The sequence below is a fragment of the Pelmatolapia mariae genome, linkage group LG14 (assembly GCF_036321145.2).
Source record: "Pelmatolapia mariae isolate MD_Pm_ZW linkage group LG14, Pm_UMD_F_2, whole genome shotgun sequence".
Lineage (NCBI taxonomy): Eukaryota > Metazoa > Chordata > Actinopteri > Cichliformes > Cichlidae > Pelmatolapia > Pelmatolapia mariae.
In genome coordinates, this window is record NC_086239.1 from 20,287,512 (window position 1) to 20,306,897 (window position 19,386).

A 19,386-nucleotide genomic window follows, 5' to 3' on the forward strand; every position below is an offset into this window, starting at 1 on the left:
TGGACTGTGGACTCACAGGACTTTTAAAAACTGAAAACAGCAAATATTTGGTATTTTTATTTTATTTTCTAGGGTACTTTTATGCCTTATATGTGCAACCATTAACTCACTTCACTCACTCCTTCACTGTCCTTTAAAGCAGTAATAATGAGTGATATATTAATAACAGTAATATACCATTCAGTAGACACTTGGTAACCGGCTGTTGAACACAGTGGAACATTTAGCAGCTAAATGATAGGCAGAATTCCCCCTCGGGAATTGGTCGACTCTATGAACAGCGCTAAATGCCAGTGAACTTTTGACCTGTATTTGCTCTAGCTGGACAGACTTGTAGGATGGATAAATAAGCAAGATGCACTGTGATATTTCAGTGTTGTTCCCAAGTGGCCAAAAACTCAGTGAGACTTTAAGACATGTGTGCACTCAAAGTCTGGGTTTATATGTTGAGTCTGGTTTGCTGTTTGCGCTGAACAGTACCTGAAGCAGATGGTATGCCAGTCATTGTTAAGGGCCTGGAGGTACTGCTCATCGTAGATCCTCTGTTTGCATCCCGCGCACACGGGCAAACTTCCTCCAGCTGTAATGACAGGAGACCGACGTGCTGATATCACCATATTAAAGCTCATTAAACATAAAGTTATAAACAGTTCGTACAAAGAGATGTGTGTTTGTGTTTCTGTCTGTATGCCATCTCCATCGCTTATCTGGCTATGCAAATGATCACTGCTGGTTTATAACCCAGCTCTAAAAACACACAACTCAAACAAACACACCACACAGCGTCTCCTCCATCGTTACCACCAGAGCAGAAACGATGTACCATCTGAAGGGGCATTTTTAATGAGCATACGGCTCAGCAGGGGCGAAACCACTAATTTGCTGCATCGCCATGTTTAATAGAAAAACTCTTGTTTATTAAAAAAAAATCATAACATTTAAAGAAACACAATTTTTTGCCTAGAATTATAGGATACTATTTAAACTTTGGCAATGAGGATAATTGAAATATTATGACCAAAAGGCATAAAACATCCAGGTTTCCAAAGGTAGTTATGATCAGTTTGGAGAAGTAATAAAAGGCTTTTATTTTACTTTTCCAAACCTACCTCTAATTGGATGTTTTATCCCTTTTTTCTAGTCACAAACTTTCCATTTTTTTTTTTGTTGTTTTGGGTTTTTTCCCCACAATTTACCTGTACAAAAGGCCACAGAATGAGCCACAGCACAAGTATTTACGATGTTCTACCATAACCTTGCTCGGAAGGGTATGAGGAAACGGTGGAAACACTGTTTTTGGCAGCTCTATAGCGGCTCTATAGTGTAATGGTTTACACATATCTCTATCACACGAACGATACCTGGTTCAGTCCCAGAAGGAGAAACAGACCCACTTGGGTGTCACATCTGGTGTGAGAATCTGCCACGTCAAACATGTGGAGCTCCCTGCTGTGGCGACCCCTTTGTGAATAAGGGAGCAGCTGAAATGAGCTATTCTATTAAGCAAGCTTGGTGAACATAACAAGTCCAAAACTAATTGAGTGTAGAAATCAGGGTGATCATGATGCTGCATTGTATTTGCCTTGGAACTTCAGATTAAGGGGGGCCATTCCAGATGAAAATTCCCAACTGGAAACTCAGAAATTCCTACTTTCGACTTCAAATTTAACGCACCATGAGTGTGGAGGCGTGGGTGCGTGTGGTAAAAGCAGGAAACGACACAAAGAAACTAAAGAGAAGCTGAGATGATTCATAAAATGATGGCAGGTAGATGTACGCTTTTAAAATAATGTAGTTATCATCAAAGCTGCTAATAACATGGAGTTAAACACTACCTCTAAGGCATACTTTATATTTTCCTTACAAAATGCAAACTAACGCAGAAAAGAAAAGCAAATTAAACAGAAATTAAACCAGACATCGGTTTTCTTCTACTTCTTTTCTGATAAGAGCCGTTTCCATGAGAGGAATCTCATTAGCTGCAGATCAAAGAATCCAACTCTGAGGAAAATCTTCATTATGATTAGAGTTTCAGGAAAAAAACAATTTGGCTGAGTTGGGACGATTTATCCTGCAGTAAGGGTTCATCTGGTGCAAAGGGCGAGGCGGCGGCCGACGTTATGCTGTGTTAGATGCATTTGTTGCCTGAGTTCATTTGCCTAAAAAAAAGTCACACGGCAAGACTCAGTGAGTAACAGCAAACACAAACATGGCAGCCAGTTGAAAGCATTTCATCTGTGGGGATGCTGTTTTGATTTGTAAAGAATAAGACTGCACAGATGCTACTGATTCAGGTTCCCCCGCATTACTCTCACTGCTGAGCTCTTAAACTTGCGGTGCACCCAAGAGTAACATCACGACTGTCACCTCAGAGTAACAGCTGAGCGTAGCACCTCTTCATCATGACATTTCAACAAGAAGGAACAAGAGTACTTCTCCACATACAAAGCAGCTATAAAGAGGCCCAATTTTGACCAAGGTTAAGTTCAAAAGTGCCACAACATGTAATCTGGATACTGGTGGAAGAGTCTTGATAAAACTTAACTCTGCACAACAGCTTCAATTATTCATCCATCCTGTGAACTGAAAGCCATTTTGGCAGAGCTTTGGGTGCTGATGTCTGGTGCTAATGCTTTTCTTCTTCACTCCTCCAGCCCTTCTCTCTTTAAACACTTTTTTTTTTACCATCTTTTCTTTTCTTTTCTTTTTTTAGCATTTTTTATTGTGGAGCATTTCTCTGCATGATCTCTTTCCTCCTGTTGACTTCAGAGAGGGCAGCCAAGGCAAACAGAAACACACCTACATTCTGGCACAAACTGTAAAACCTGTGCAGGTACAGGTGCGTACGCCCCGCCCGCTCTGACTTAAAGCAGACACTTCCAGATTAGCTAACCACACTGCAATGCAAAGTGAAACCTTACATAGGACGTCCATTGTTCACCTCAGTGAAGCTGACTGACAGCTCGGTGTGCACAGTTATCTCACACCACATGCCAAAATACACACACATAGATCAACAATGTGGTTTACCAGCTGTTCGAGCCATAGCTTCCTGAATCACTATCCAGAAAACAATGAATTTAAAAAACATGCAATTAAAACAGCTTCATTAATAATGAGATCAGAAGGTTATCTGGCTGATTTATACGATTAAATCTACACCGGTCACACACCTAAGTTAATCATGGAGTCTGTGGGAGTCTTAGTTTGGTGCAGGCACAACAGGAAACTCTGCCATCTGTGTGTTTTCACACAGCATGAAGGAAGCTCTTAAAGGACAGTTACTTCTCATGTAACAACCTGTTTATAAGCACTGCATGCTGGATTATTGGAGAAGGCTGGCGGCAGATGAAGAGTGTGGTGGTGGTGGTGGCCTGAGGGTTTACGTTGCATACAAACATGCTGGCCGCATCCACTCGAAGAATGGCTTCATCTGCGGCGGAGCCTGGCGCTCCCTGCACACGAACCTATTTCTGTACAGTAAACACAGAAACGGTACAGTGTGCAGCTTTTTTTTCTGTTGGAGCATCTTCTGCGTTTCGAGGAGCAGGGAGTGCGCCGTGGTCTCCGCATCGCCCGCCCCAAAAGCCGAAGCGCGTAACCAGCACGCAGGTCCTTACCTTCCTCCTCTCCCATGCGTTCGTCCTTCCAGGTGCAACAGAGCAGCATCAACCTCATTCACACGCGGAGCTCCGGGAGAGAGCCAACTGTCTCTGCTCGACGGATAAACGGTGTTCACCGACACACACCGCAACGCGCCCGGGGGTCGTGTCGCTGCGCGTCGGTCGCTCGGCGGCCCACACAGCTTCCTTCTGCCCGCTGCCTGCACGTTTCTGCGGCGCTTCATTCAAGAGAGGCGCTGACCAATGAAGCTGCCGAGCAGTGCGGAGGAAACAGGGGGCTGGCCAACCACAAACACGCCCTGCTTAATGAAGTCTGGTGGAGGAGGGACGGAGGGGAGGGGGGAGAGACGGCGCAGAAACGCCACCATAGTAACTACAAGATAACTACAAGTAGACAGAGTGCGCTCTTGTAGAAAGGCAGGTAAAATATTAACACGTTGATGCATGATAGTGGCGAAAGGGGTTGAGATATGGGATAGGTGGAGGTGCTGGAAGTAGCTGTAAAGTGTCTCATCGAAGTGCAATCGCAGTAAACAAAGGGTGCAACATAAAAAGAAGCTGGAACGAAGGGAAAGAAAATGAAGTGGTTGGCTGGTTTGAAACCCACGAAGGCAAATCTGCAGTGTAGTCAGCAGCATAAAAACTGAGGTTTTATTTAATGTCTAAATCGTGAATTTTGCTGTTCATGAGATTAACTGGGGCTTAATTTAGGAGCCATAAAATCAGTTAGCTGTGCAAAGAAGTGTAAAGCAGACACGAAACGGAAGCCTGAGTGAGCGCACAATTCAGAAATTACAAAATGGTCATTACTGACCATTTTCCTTTATGGTTCAGTGTAACACACGGATTCTGTGTGTACAGCATGATTATATAACCGAATCATCTCTGAAATTTAATTGTACAAAACACAGAACCACAGCAGAATCCAAACATAAAAAATATTTTTAATTTAAACCTTCTTAAGTCTGGAATTTTTAACATACCTGCACAAAGAGCCACAAGTGAAACAGCAGCGTTTGCAGTGTGAAATATCAAAGGACCAGAGTGTAAGAGCAATCAAATATAACTAGCTTCAGTTAAAACAACCCAATCAGCCACTGTCTCACAGCAATTCTGAAACACACATAAATTAGTGCCAATTTCACACACAACAAATACGGAGGCGAGTTGAGGTGCAGGTGATACCGGTCTACCATGTGACACTAGAGTGCACATAAAATGGCAAACTCAAATTCAAATGCAGACAGGCTATCAACATATTGCAATAAATCTGAGTGAGATCTATATAAGACATGGTTCTGATTGGATATTATTGCCATTGGTCATGGTCATGTGATCTATCACAGATGATTTAAGATGGTGCCGTCCTACGTTTCATTATCTGAAGAAGAGCAGACGTAGTCGAAACGTCACACACTACTAGATGCAATAAATAAGGAAGCTGGAGCTCTGCAGTGTGTGTTAATTCTTTTCTATGTTTACATTTTTTCGGCTCTGCACCTGCTCCACGTGGTGGTGAGGATGGATTCCCCCCCCTTTTTTCCCTTTAAATTCTGAGTGAGTCTGGTTGACCTTAACGCCTCTGTAACACGTCACTTCAACTGGATGACTTATGTAAATGTAGACAGCAACAGGTTTGTATTATTAGGTTTGTAGTATTAACATGTAATTGCCAGCAGATTCATGGCAGACTGATTCAGTCTTATCGCACTAAAGACAGCAATAAAATGGTAACGGGACAGTCCTCACCCGCAGTGAGGACGGCAGCTCACTGCGGGTGGTTGCATACCCGGTCTCCGTCTTCAAAGCACACAAATCACAATAATTTTGCTTGTGCTGCAGTCTCCAAACACTGTTTTCTCATGTTTGAGTATAGCATTAATGGGCACCAAGTTGAAATATTTTTGCTTAAAAATCATCATTGCTTAGACATGATGAACTTAACGCTTCTTAAAGCTACCTGCAGCCGGCAGTGTGCAAAATACACAGAGCAATGCACGCTTTTCCAAAAATTCTCAGTTTATGTGGGTTATAATAATTTATTATTATTACTAAATATATGTATTTCCCAAGGGGCTTCCTACAATTAGACACATTTTTTGATATTAAAAAACGTAATTTTTTTCTTCAAGAATCAGTGGCGCTGGTTCAGCGTCAGGAGTGTTGGTGTGGGGAGATGGGAGTGGGAGAGCTAAGCCAGGGCCAGAGGTTTGATCTGTTTGTCCCAGCGGCAGGTCGCCAGGTAACTGATTTAGTACACGTATGTACAAAGGGTTTGCCTACACCGATTATATGTTGGCTAAAGTAACACAATCACATTATTTCCTGTTAGAAATTAAGTAAGCTAACTAATACTAGGAAAATCAAGCAAACAGATTTACAGAAATGTGTAATTGCCAGCTGTAGAAAAACAGAATTCGACTAGAGTTTCACAGTGACATTGTTTTATGTCTGCAGTAAAGCCTCTGCTCCTGGAACAACAGTGTAAGCTACTTTTACAGGATGTGGATCACGGGTCACTGGCTCTCCCAGGAGATCTTCAGGGAACAGCAGTATGAGTTCATTACTTCCAGCTGGCACAATAAGAACAGAGCTCATAGTCGCCATACTCTGGCAAAGTGTTCGCATCTAACCTGAGGTTTGTTTTTATTATAGAGAAGAAATCCTTCACATACAATAAATCTGATAAGTGATTCGTTTTTCCTAGTGGAACAATAACAGAAGTCATATGAAAAAAGCTCTAAAACAGGCAGGACTTGAACCCAGGTTATTGTTCCAGCATTGGACTGATTCAACACTCCCCAACAGGTGATTTTGATCAGCCCTCAGGACGGACAGGAAGAAGTAATGAATAAGAAGACGCGTGTTCTTTAAACACATTTTATTTTGTTATTTGTTAAAGCAAATAAAATGCCGGGATGTCCGGGAACAAGTCACATGTGTGCCGTGGAAACATAAAAAGTGCAAAACCACACTGTTCCTCCTTATAAAAACAGTTTTAAATAAAGATGAAGAGTATCCCACGCCACATAAGACAAGGTCTGACCCAGCGAGGCTCAAAGACAGTTCTTACACAGCACCGAGTGAAGGAACTGAAGCCATCAAATTAGTACAAAATACAGTACACAGTTACGGGAAGAGATGGGGGTCACTTGGCAACAGCGCTCATGAACCTTTGGTCAGTAAAGCCTTTGGTTTTGGTTTTTTTAAAGCAGCTCAAGTAAATAAAGAACAGGGATTTTGTGCCTCACATAAACACAGCGGCACTCCCATTAAAACAAAGTATTAATCTGTATTACAGTTAATAACAGTGAATAAATGCAAAAGCAAAGGATTGTTTTTTTTAATGCTCACACATTCCTGATAACAAAAAAGCTATGAGTCAAATCATGGTGCAACAAATCTTGAATAATGACCAGTTACATAAATGTAAATGAGACTAAACATTTGAAGCCGACTTAAACACGACACATAATGAAACAACCACGCACATACACGTCGCGTACATACCAAGCAGTGTCTGATTGATATTTGAACCCACTGCTTTTTGACTGTCTTCAGCAGAAAGTGTTTGGCAACATTTAACACAAAAAAAGCTGAGAAAACTGAACTGCACAGCAACAAGAATCAGCAAAGTTGCTGAGAGCAGATGGGTTGGCTGGAGCCCCAGTTACCACCGCTTTATACCCAGCAGGCCTAAAAATGGCAGCAGAGAAAATGGGGAGCCAGGAACCGCACTGACATTGGCTGGATATCATCAGATTTCGGCCTAGCTATGACCAACCCCACCCCTGTGACAGGTTGGAGAGGAGCAGACGAGCCCTGTGCTGCCCAGTGAGACGGATCACCTTGATTTAGTTTAGGATTAAAGCAGAAAGGGAAATCACTTGTGGGTCACATTGACAGCCGATGGTACAGACAGAGTTTCAAACAAACGATACACCCACGTGCAGGCGTGCGTGCACGGACGCAGCGACACATGGTGGGCCGGTGCGGTACAGAATTAAAGCTGGTTAACTTGAACTTGTTAATGATTAAAGGCACTGTCAATAACATACGTCACATGTACAAAATTCTGGGTCGGTGGGTTTGTGTAAAAACAGACACTGAAGTCAAGTAAAAACAAACATCTTTACAGGTTGTCTAATGGGGCTTTGCATATAAAATGTACATTCTCGATCATGCAGTAGCACCATGGTTTCTTGAGGTCACTGGATCTCGAGAGATCCTCTACTTCCTCCTCCCACAGTATTTGCCCTGGCATCCTGCAACGCCACCTACAGCAAACACCGGCAACATTTTAGTCTTTGCAGCAACTTCTGTTTTCAGGATGCTTCTTCAACAATGTGCTCAAATCTTTTACCTCTATAGAATCCTCCGCCTCCTCCTCCACCTGCGCCACCAAGGAAGCCCTGCAGAGCACCGTACTTTGCTGCTTTGGCTGCAAAACAACGAAACAATATTGGTTATGTTCCCAATCTGAGGGTACTGGCCTTAATGTTTGCCAGAAGATTACCTGAATGGACAGTGGGCAGATCTGTCCCTCTATTTTCCACGCATATATTTGAATATTCAACTGTTCTCTTGGCTTTTTTGTGGTTTTTGTTTCTATTTCTACAAGGAAAAACTTTCTGTGTGTAAAAGCTGGTACGCAACAATATGATTCATTTGCTTTAAAAACAAAACAAAACAAAAAAACGTTCTTCTAGTGCATAAATGTTTAACAACTTGTCTTTTTCTCAGCATGTCTTATCAAAGTTCACATTTGATAAGTTCACGTTTCCCTGTAAGGATGCCGTTTAAGGCAGGAGACACTTGGCTCCAAACACGGGCGCTGGAAATTAAACTGTAGATGGATTTACTAGTGAAGTTTGTACTGCAGACCGGCTCAGCAAGTTATATTAATAAGGTAGGTGATATATGACAGACAGCTGCTGATATACTGGACAAGAACTTTATCTTAATCTAATCAACACCACCAAGATGAGATGAATAATATTTATAATAAACTTCTACATATAAAGTTTTTGAGTCCTGGTGACTGTGAAATACTTTTTAGGATGGCTGCCAAGAGGCACACTTATTTTACAAGTACTTTAGTAAAGATCATTTTGTCACATCATTGCTGGACTGCGCCACTATACACCAGCCCAAGGAAGGATGTGAAAACCCTCACTGGTCATGTAATGGCATGACATGAATATGCATACATGTCTCAGACCATCAGCACCAGTTCCCCTACAGGCTACATGCTTTCTCCCCTCATTTTATTCCTGCATACCAACAACTCCACCTCCAGTCACCAGTCCGTCAACCTTGTGAAATTAGCAGATGACACTACCTCGATCGGGCTAATCAAAGGTGGGGATGAGTCTGCCTACAGAAGGGATACTGACAATCTGTTCTACTCAGGGCAGGGATAGCTCAGTAGGTAGAGTGGTGGCCCCACCAAGGTCGGGGGTTCGAATCCACTGGACGACTACCCTGAGGTACCCCTGAGCAAGGTATTGTCCCTACACACTGCTCCCTGGGCGCCCAATAGCTGCCCACTGCTTCACTGAGTAAATGGGTTAAATGCAGAGAGGAATTTCCCCTAAAGGGATCAATAAAGTATACATTATTATTACTCCATCACCTTTAGTCTTAAAGTTTTAGTTGTTTCCTTTGTGTTTCCTGTCTTATCTTCTTACTGTGTTGATCCCATATGTTAAGATCATTCACATGTCTGTGTTCCCCCATTTAGTTACAATTCTTCCTTCCTGTTTTATTTTGATAGATACCCGTCTCTAGCTTCTTGACTTTAGTTTTACTTCTCCTGTGTAATTGTCTTTGATTATCTTCACCTGCATCTTGTCATCCACTTCTCCTAGTTACTCTCATGTGTAGGGTTGTCTCCCCTTCAGTCTTTATCTCAGCATGTGTTGTAATCTTTGTGTCCCTTTTTTGTTTCCATCATCTATCAGACTTTGAAATCAGATTCAATTAAGGTTCACTTTTTGTTTACGCCTCATCTTGTGATTAATGACATCTCTATCACCACCTTATATGTTGCTGCCAAACACAAAGGCTGACTGCACCATGTCGTCTGCTCTACTAAGAAGGCGACTGGCTGGAATCTGCACTTCTCCCACAGGGGCTTTTTAAGTCACTTGCCTCTGGCAGGGGGTTGCAGACCATTAGGACCTACACCTCAAGGCACAAGAACATTTTCTTCCCGTCTACAGTTGGACTGCTTAATGATCCTCCAGTCACGTTATAAGTAACATGCTACACTAACACATGCTTATTCAGGGCATTTTATATATATAAAAAAAATCCTGGTTTGGCTAAAGTTTTGGCAATAAACCTAATTCAGATTTCATTCAGAGACTTGAAAGCCCTTGAAAGCTGTTTGTCAGGTACTTTGAGTGATCCAACGAATGATATATAGCCTCTAAAATAGCATGCGCTTTCTATGAAATTATCCCACTCGCAGGAGTAATTTAGTTCAGGAAGATACAGATTATGGTGTGTTCATCATACGGGCTGAGCTACACCATCTGCACTGACCAGCACACACCCATTTTCCAAACTCATCTCGATAATCTGGCATGTTGGCGTGCTCTGCCAAAAAGTAGATTTAATGAGAGATAAACTGGAAAATGAGCAGAGCTTCAGGGAACAGTCGCTCACTGAAACAATGCCTTTATAATGTGCAAAAAAGTAATGCTTTCTTTTTGCATGTGTGAAGTAATGTAATGAGAGGACGTGGATCTTTGGTACCTTGTTGAGGAGTCAGCGGGGCTGGCACATATCCTACACAACAGGAAAGACAAATACAAGAGTAGGTGTCAGCAGAGCAATGTTAGGATGAAACCACTTTGGGTCTGTCACACAGGTGGATTCATTTCTCCCAGCCAGGATGTGGTTAGAATTAAACTGTTGACATTATAGAGGCTCGCACAGGAGGCACTTAAATGTAGAGCTGAGCTGTTTGTTCCAGACACATTTTCAGTGCAGACAAGTGACCAGATTTTATGCAGACAGTAGTCTTCTCCTGTCTGTGTTTTGTATTTAAAATACCGACATTTAATCTTGTGGATAGAGGTGCATAAGGTTTGTCTGCTTAAACTGAAGAAATGTCAGTTAAATGTGGGTTAACATGTTAAATGAGGGAGGGGGGGGGGGGGAGTCAAAAATCTAATTATTTTAAACTTAAAATGGAAAAGTTCACAAATCCTTTTGGTCTAAAAAAAACAAAACAAAAAACCAACCTTCAGTGTTTAGGATAGTCAAAAATATTTATGAATAATTAATCGAATTCAAATTAAACTAAAACATTCCAGACATTTCAATTTTAATATGAGATTTCTTTAGTTGGATAAGAGGATACAGTAGATATCTCTACTGTGACTTAATGAGTAAGAGATCATGATAAGCATGACATGGAAACTGTGCAGAAGCTGGAGCTGCGTTTACGTGAAAGTGGCCGACATAAAGGAAAGGAGAGGGAAGAATAAATACCGATGAGGTAATCAGGTAATATTTTTCCTAATGTGGTTTCCGAATCATTTACGGCATGTGAATATTGTTGCAAGAAAATGAAACCTTCTGTTGCTCCCCTCTCCTTTTCTTTAAGCTCTAAAGTGGAGGCAGTTTCCTGTCTTCCTGTTACCTGGGTAATAGCGTCTCAACATTAATCCGGCTCCTGATCCAGAAACAAGGACAAACAGTTAAACAATCATCCGTGCGCTAAATCCTTCGCTCGGTGGAGGCAGGTTTATTTTACCAATGCACTTATCAGTGCTATGAATGTACTGTGAATTACAGTTTTTCATTAGGTACACCTGTTTAACTGCTTGTTGATCCAAATATCTAATCAGTCAAGGGTCAAGATAGCATGCTGAATTTCAAACTGCTTATCAGAATGATAAAAGAAGACGATTTGATTTAAGTGACTTTGTTATGAGACTGGCTGGTCAGAGTATTTCAGAAACTGCTGAACTACTGGGATTGTCCCCAACAACCATGTCTAGGGTTTACTGAGAATGGGCTGAAAAAGAGAAAATATCCAGCAGGTTGCTGTTGTCTGGCTGAAAATGCCTTGCTGATGTCAGAGGAGAATCACCACATGATTCGACAGGAAAGCAACAGTTACTCAAATAACCACTTGTTACAACCAAGATTTGCATTTTTGTTTCTTTTTTCTTGAACAACAGAAGGCTGGAAAGATTGTCTGCTGTGACAATACAGCTGATGAATGAATGATGAATCTATGCAACAAGCAATTAAGGCCGTTCTGAAGGTAAAATTGGTCCTACTTGGTACTAGCAAGGTACACCTAATAAAGTAGCTTATGAGTATATTTCAGTCTGCTTTACTGAAAAGTAGTATTAGAGCCTCTTTTTTTGGAGTTCTTATTCTTGCGTGAAAGTCCACCTCCGATACAGCCACACACTCTTAAAACATCCTACCACTGTTCTCTGCCTTTGATCCCACCTTCTAAAGATAAATGGCTCTATTTTGTCATTTGTCAACACTGATTTATGGCACAACTTGCGCCCTTAAAAGGTCACTACACAGAAGTGTTTATCACCAACAACAGGTAGTAGGTAGTATGTTACATAATGTCTGCTGTGAATTCATCAATATACTTTAATCAAAATGTGCATAAAGGAAGTAGTTGTTTTACCTTGGTAGTACTGCTGGGGGTATCCTCCTCTGTAACCAGGAACTACACCTGTAAATTTGAAAAAACAATTTTAATGGAGACCTCACAGGCCTACAGATAGAAAATATATCACACGATATGAATTGGATTCATGTATAGAATCTATTTGTGTTGGCAGTAAATCCATTTGCACTAAATGTTTTACAAGTTAGTTATGATTAAACAACCCAGCATTACTCTGAATATGACAACTTGACCTGCTTTTCATAATTACGGATCTCTCAGTTTGGCAAACCTCCCTGATGGAAAAACTGTGCTGCAAAAATGAAAGCTATTAAACCATCTGCAGTAACACTTCACACAGACGGATGTGTCTGTGTTCACTGGGAGATGGATTAGGGCAGACAGTTTTTATGACTAGCTGTAGCCGGGCAGTATCTGTGGGGAAGTGAGAGCAGGCGGTACTGTCGGCTGCTGCTGTGTGATTGCAATGATCCATCACGGGTGGGCAGAGGAAGAGAAGAAGAGGCAGGTCTAAAAGCTGTGCAAGTGTAAATATGGCTGGGGACCTCTGAACAGAAATATGCATCATCTTAAACTGCTTAAGAATAAAAAGGAGAGGGACTGAGTGGTAAAAATGTCACTGTGGTCCTCACCTTGTTGGTATCCGCCACCACCTCCAATATTGCCATAGCCTGCTCAAATTAAAAGACAAAGAAACAATTCAAATGTTTCTTTTCTTCTGATATACAGCAAATACAACTTTCTAAGTTTCATATTTCTATGGATTGTAGTTTTTTTCTGTGTGCATTACTCCAGCATTGTCGCTTCAGGCCCTAAACTGGCATGTGGCCAGTGGCTCAGCTAACGTCACATTAACGTCCTCATCCAAATTTCCCCTGGCAGAATTTTGCTATTTCAGGGCAGGACTCCCCAGGGGGGCTGTGTTATCTTCAAACAATCCCACAGTGATGTTCTGCACAGTAATATGGTCTCCAGGGCAAAATGATGTGTTGTTGACTTGCTCCATTTACAGACTCCTAACGGAACAGAAATACTGCAGGGATTACTGCCCTTGGTGGAGCTTGCCTTTGCAGAAGCTGGATTTAAAAAAAAAAAAAAAAATTGGCTGAATCACTTTATTTCAGGCCACATTTCTCACTGGTAAACAAACTCAGCTAAAGAGAGAGAATATGGTACTGTAAATCTCTACAAAGTGTCTTTTTGATACAAGTAATCTGAGTAAATCTAGTGATTTTGGTTTGATAGCAACTTGCTAACAAAACAAAAACTACTTAAAAAGATTTTTGAGGCTTAATTTGAAGAGGAAGTGAGGTGGACGTTTCCCAAACATTGTTTCTGGGAAACTGTGTTTTCAACATAAAGTACACAGTGTGGCCACAAGCTATAGGAAAACACATTCACAGCACATTTCCCATGTTTACATTGTGCTTTGATGTGCGGCAGCAGTACCGGCCTGTTACATTACCTGGTTTCGGGGCTTTAGCTGCAGCTCCAGGATACACAACTCCACCTGTCACACAGAGAAAACTGGCTTACATGCAATGACCCTTTAATCTATTACTATAGCCATTCTGTTTAGGACTCAGAGCAACATAAAGAATGAGAAACTCTTTGAATAATGCCCCCAGTTGTTTTCCTTCCTTAAAGTGGTTTCTCATTCCTGATACGCTGCACCCTGCACAGCAACTTATCAGCATTTTGGCCAATTTCCTGCACAGGAAGTGCCATGAGATGACATCTCCTCACCAACTGTCACTTTGTGCACTGGACTGGATGATTTTGTTGTTGTTTTTTAAAGTCAGGGAAACATTAGGCATCAATGCTGACAGGCTCGTCTCCTTTACCTTGTCCAAGCAGAGTGTATCCCCCTGAATCATGGTGACATCTAATAGATAACTCATCTTCTACAGTTTGAGAAGGCGTTAGTGAAGGAATTACAAAAAGGGTCTAATGATAATACAATGTTCCCTGATTTCAACAAGTCCTGCTAAAAAGCAGTATGCACTCTTATTTCCTGATTAAAAATTACTAATACGTTATAATAATTTAGTTTCCTGCAAGTAAATTTTCTTAGGGCTCACTGACCTTGATAACCTCCTGCAGCCAGTGGGATTCCTGGTCTCTCTCCAACGCCACCCACAGCTACAAACACAAAACACAACAATGCTGAGACTGCATGTGCACAAGCTTCTGCAAAAACAAGAACATTACAGCAGTTATTGTGCTCTGTATTTATCCAATTATTCCTATTATTAGTTCTTCAATTCTGACAGTCGAAACTTTCATATATTTCAGTACTCTGAATATTGTTTAATTTGAATTTGTTATAAAGTACCAAACAATGAAACACACTTTGACTATGACTACACTTTGTGTTAAAATGAAACATATTGTACATGCATTCATTCAGACTTTACATCCTATGGTTTTGTTCATCCAGTGTCTTTCCACTTTGTTTTTTGCATAAAAATGATTACACCATAATTATAAGACATTAGAGTGTCTCTCATAGATAAAGAAACGATTATAGGCGTTTTTTGCACCAGCTTTAGTCTTATAGTATATTTAAAAAGTAGTTTTAGTTACTAAAACAGTTTGGTTGCTTGAAGGTCAAAGTAGAAATGGATTCGAGTACCTGGAGGTTTCAGAGGCTTCGCTCCAGGCAGTGTTCCAGTTCCAGGCCCAGTTCCGGGTCCAGTTCCGGGTCCAGTGCCTAAAGGTACTAAAGCACAAAAAGAGTAGAAATATAACTCACTGCTCTTTAAACAAAATCTATGAGAGCCAAAACACAATAAACTTAAACAGGAAACTTGCCTCCATAAGGTGTTCCATAAGGATAGCCAGTACCTAGGGAGTAAAAATAGAAGACCCCAAAAATCAAAGGTTTATTTATTCAAGTGATTAATCATTAAATAAAATGTACTCTGTAGAAACTGAATGTATACGTGCTTATGTAACAAAATTACACAGAAAATTTACATTTGTTAAATTAGTTAAATCAACAGTTTGGACATAACATTTACCCTGAGTGCACAAACGAGTAAAAGTCAAACAGAAGACTTCATTATAACGTGGAATTTCAAATCCCTGCCATGTTAATACTGGGAAAAACAGATTTACTCGATAGGCATCAGACAAAAGTGAGAAACAAAATCAACAGAGAATAAAAATAATAACAGACTCTACTCGGGTATCACAGTGTTATTGATGATCCTTTACATTAATTAAAAACAATGTAAAGGTAACAAATACTTTATCTTGAGAGTTTATAATATTTTAACGTTTAATTTTTTGTCATATCTTGTGTTTTAATCTTAGTACAAAAAAAGTGCTTTGTTTTTATTTTTAATTATCTATCAGGAGAGTCTCCTGTTACCAACAAAATTTCTCAGTTTTAGAATTCTATTCAAAAAATTACATCAAAGCTTGCAAAAAAAAGTGCACAATAGGTAAAATGCCCTAAAAGTGCAAACCAGCAGATGCACAAAACTGATGACTATTCAGTCTGTTGCAGGTATAATTGGCCTGATGCAGCTTTTTGTTGGTTTCATTGATCCAGGCTGAAGAATCATTAACTGTCTGCACAGAGAGTGCACGTTAAGAAGGATGCATCATGTGTAGCATAGCAGTGGATGTGATTATAAAAACAAATGAATCAATATTTGGATTGAGACTAAAATGACAGGGTTTCACGGAGCTAAGATGCTGTCTGTGTGTTTGTGTAAGTAATGAGCAGCAGCAGCAAACATGACAGTAGTGCTGAAATTAATCTGTGATATGTCACAATTTAGTCTTTTAACTGTGCCATACTGAGCATATGTATAATGCACAACTCTAATAATTAAAAACTTTTAAATATAAATTCATTTACAAACTGTATAAATCCAGATATAAACATCTAGGCTTGGTGTGAACTATAGATGGCTAAAATATTATGTACTAAATTCAGACAATATTCAGTTGAACTCCTTAAATGCACATCTAGTATTTTGTGTCAAAGGAGTGAGGAAAATAAACATAACCAGATCACATGCAAGAGAATCAGAGACAATATCTTATGCTTTATCATACAAATGAGTGATAGTTAAAAGATCTAGTTCCTCTTTACCTGGTATGAATGGTTTGGGTGCTTTTCCAACTGTTCCAACGCCAGGACCTGAAAACAGCCACGCCTTTTACTTTTACAGTCAAAGAGAAAAAGCCCCACAGCAGGTATGTTTGTATTGGTCTCCACCATGTGGCCAGATGGATCCAGCATACTTTCATGAACTTTAAGTTAGAAAACATACAGGAGACTGAGGGATTAAAACAACACGGCGCTCCTGAATCAATAAAATAATAAATATTTGACCTGTTGTTGAACAAATATTTATTTTTTTATTATTATTAAAATAACAGATGGAATAATAAACAGCCCAACATGCATATAATTTAGCATATCGTGATTTAGTTCCTTTAACTATTACAGTCACAAGAACGGGTAGAATTACACTCACTGGCCACCTCATTAGGTACATCTGTGCAGTCCCTTTAGGTGTGGCCACAGTGGATCATCTGCCTCCATCTCACCCTGTTCCTAGCATCCTCCACAGCCACACCAACCCTCTGCATGTCTTCATTCACTATATCCATCATTTTTCCTCTATCTGGGCAGCTCCATTTTTTTTAACATTCTTTGTCCAACATATTCACTATCCCTTCTCTGCATGTGTCGAAGCCATCTCAGCCTCGCTTCTCTAACTTTGTCTCCAAAGTTAACATCTTCAGCTTGGCCTCCTGTCATTTTTCTCTTGAGCTCTCTGTACTCAATCGAATAGACCATTTTTGGGATGTGATGTAACGAGAGATTTCCATCATCCATGTACAGTCAACAAATCTGTAGCAAATGTGTGATGCCATCACGTAAATATGGACGAAAATCTCTGAGGAATGTTAAAACACCTTTTTGTGGCCAATGAGTGAGGCCTGATAGGGTGAAACTTAACTCCTATTTTCCTTTTTTTCCTCCCTTTCCTTATTGTAAATTGCAAATTAATCAGTAAATTTTGCTCAATTTTGATTAAAAAACGTAAACTTACCAGGTTGAACTTGGCGTGAAGTGTCAACTAGAAACACAGGCAACGGTTACATTCATTAAAATATGTCAAAATGACAAGTAATGCAATTTCAGTAATAATAAATGTAATAGGGCAAGTATGCCAAACTCATTTCACATTAAGGGCTACATATAGCTCATGCTGTTAGTGTAAAGAAGTTTAAGTGCATATTTAATCCCAGAGATAAGAAATAAATATGTGTTATAATATAAATAAATGCTGTTGTAGTAAATGAAATAAATCTGACAGTGTGACACTGTAAGGAGATTACAAAGAAAGTTCTGGTAGCTCATTGTCCAAACTGTCCTTTACATATAAACCACAATGTTTTAACTGAAAATACAGTTAAAAGAACAAAATTGATGCCCTCCTTCAAAGCTGTCCAGTTGGCCGGATTTGGCCAATTCTGGCCCCTTGGCCTTATGTTTGACACCCCTGTCATAGAGCTTACAGATTAACAGATGCTACAAGCTTTTGTTAAAAGATCAATTGAAATAAGTTGCTTAATGGCACATGTTGAATACGTGTAGAAAGGAAAAAGAAACCTGTTCTTACCACCAGCGGGAGCGTCAACTCCCGTTCCAACTGTCACACGGGAAACACAAAAGTAAAAGGTTTGTCACGTTTAATGTTTGAATGAAGCCCAAATCATGAACCTCTGAGTATTTTTGGTATATTTCAGTATGAGAGGATTTTGACATATTTACCAACACCTGTGCCAGCTGTAAGGTAAAAAAAAAAAGGAAAAGTATAATAATGTTTAGATAAGCACAGTAAGCATACTTTCACTGTTAACAAGGATTCACAGGATTAATGTGAACTACTTACGACTAGGCTGAAGAATTCCACCAGAAACTGTCAGAGGAGTCGGAAATAACATTTATTAAAACAAACAGACACACATGAGAATCAAATGAAGCAAAAACCTGCATGTTTGTTTCCAACTTACCACCTGTGTTCACCCATCCACCATGAGAGTAAAGAAAAAAGAAAGAAAAAAAAGTTAGAAAGTGCCTTTTACTTTTTTGTCCTTTCAGATGAGCCCAACTAATATTAACAAAATCAATGGTTTCCATTAATTGCATTTGGCAATGCAAGGAAATAAATACAAGACATAATCTTTTAGGATTTCATGCAACTACGAAACAACAAATCTAAATAATCAAAAGTGTGAAGTAGCTGCTTTTCAGTTTATTCAGTGTTTATTTAATAATAAAGGACTTTAAGTGCAGTGATTTTACAAACTTAAACTGTGTAAATATCACAAAAAACTGTCAAACTATGAGCACAAGTAGTCATGTTCCTAAACAAACCTCTGTGGAGAATACAAGGAATTAAAACAGAAAAGATCACATCCCATTAATCTACCCATTCCCTCTAAAGGACTAATGCAGTTAATAGTACACAAATTGCAGTTATGATGCTATAATGAAAGCAATGCATCAAGCACAGCAAGCTGTGAGGTAAAAAAAGTAAAGGAGTGCACAAGTTGAGTAAATGCTAGAGAAAGAAGAAAAAAAAGCAGCCCCAAATTATGCAACACTAACAGGACGTTGAAGAGGCAAGACAGGTTAAAGTGGACCTATTATGCTGCAGTTCTTTTTATTTTTAAGTGTTCACTTATTTGTTTTGGTGATGTGAATACTGCTGGATATATTAAACATAAAGTCTTAATCCTTATAAAACTAAATAATCCACGTGAACCAAAAGCCTTCATTGTGCTCTAAATACTCAGTTTCAGACAGTTTTCCTACTCTTGGATCTGTATGATGTCAAAGAGGGACATCATATCAGACACACAGCTCTGGTTGTCTGCATAGAAGCTCCACCCACCTGCTGCTGAAGTCTTCTTTTAGTGAGGGGCAGCCAATCAGAAGAAGGTTGGCTTAAAGGAAGAATAGCTAAAACTGAGGTGCACTAATGTTCAAATAAGGTAACAAAGAATAATTTTGAGCTATGATTCAAAACTACTCTAGTATAGTCCAAGAATAAA

The 19,386-nt window shown here is 39.9% G+C and overlaps 2 protein-coding genes across 4 annotated transcripts in view; both read right to left on the minus strand.

Annotated features, from left to right (window-relative positions):
* The window catches only part of limk1a (LIM domain kinase 1a), a 57,287-nt gene extending 53,436 nt beyond the window's left edge, over window positions 1-3,851 (minus strand). Inside the window, exons 1-2 of the mRNA XM_063494293.1 lie at window positions 3,621-3,851; window positions 481-580 (exon numbers count right to left, since the gene is read on the minus strand). Coding sequence (XP_063350363.1) covers window positions 481-580; window positions 3,621-3,678 — 158 coding nt within the window. The 5' untranslated portion in view covers window positions 3,679-3,851. The remainder of the gene's footprint in view (window positions 1-480; window positions 581-3,620) is intronic.
* Window positions 3,852-6,489: 2,638 nt separating this feature from the next.
* The window catches only part of elna (elastin a), a 51,488-nt gene continuing 38,591 nt past the window's right edge, over window positions 6,490-19,386 (minus strand). For 2 of the 3 annotated variants that reach the window (XM_063493691.1, XM_063493693.1), the window contains 15 exons: window positions 18,222-18,249; window positions 18,101-18,115; window positions 17,949-17,978; window positions 17,376-17,402; window positions 16,406-16,453; window positions 15,112-15,144; window positions 14,933-15,019; window positions 14,383-14,439; window positions 13,763-13,807; window positions 12,930-12,968; window positions 12,295-12,342; window positions 11,278-11,310; window positions 10,386-10,418; window positions 7,987-8,064; window positions 6,490-7,900 (listed from right to left, as the gene is read on the minus strand). In XM_063493691.1, the coding sequence (XP_063349761.1) occupies window positions 7,854-7,900; window positions 7,987-8,064; window positions 10,386-10,418; window positions 11,278-11,310; window positions 12,295-12,342; window positions 12,930-12,968; window positions 13,763-13,807; window positions 14,383-14,439; window positions 14,933-15,019; window positions 15,112-15,144; window positions 16,406-16,453; window positions 17,376-17,402; window positions 17,949-17,978; window positions 18,101-18,115; window positions 18,222-18,249 (648 nt within the window). In that variant the 3' untranslated portion in view covers window positions 6,490-7,853. The remainder of the gene's footprint in view (window positions 7,901-7,986; window positions 8,065-10,385; window positions 10,419-11,277; window positions 11,311-12,294; window positions 12,343-12,929; window positions 12,969-13,762; window positions 13,808-14,382; window positions 14,440-14,932; window positions 15,020-15,111; window positions 15,145-16,405; window positions 16,454-17,375; window positions 17,403-17,948; window positions 17,979-18,100; window positions 18,116-18,221; window positions 18,250-19,386) is intronic. The other variant, XM_063493692.1, reaches the window with a different exon arrangement.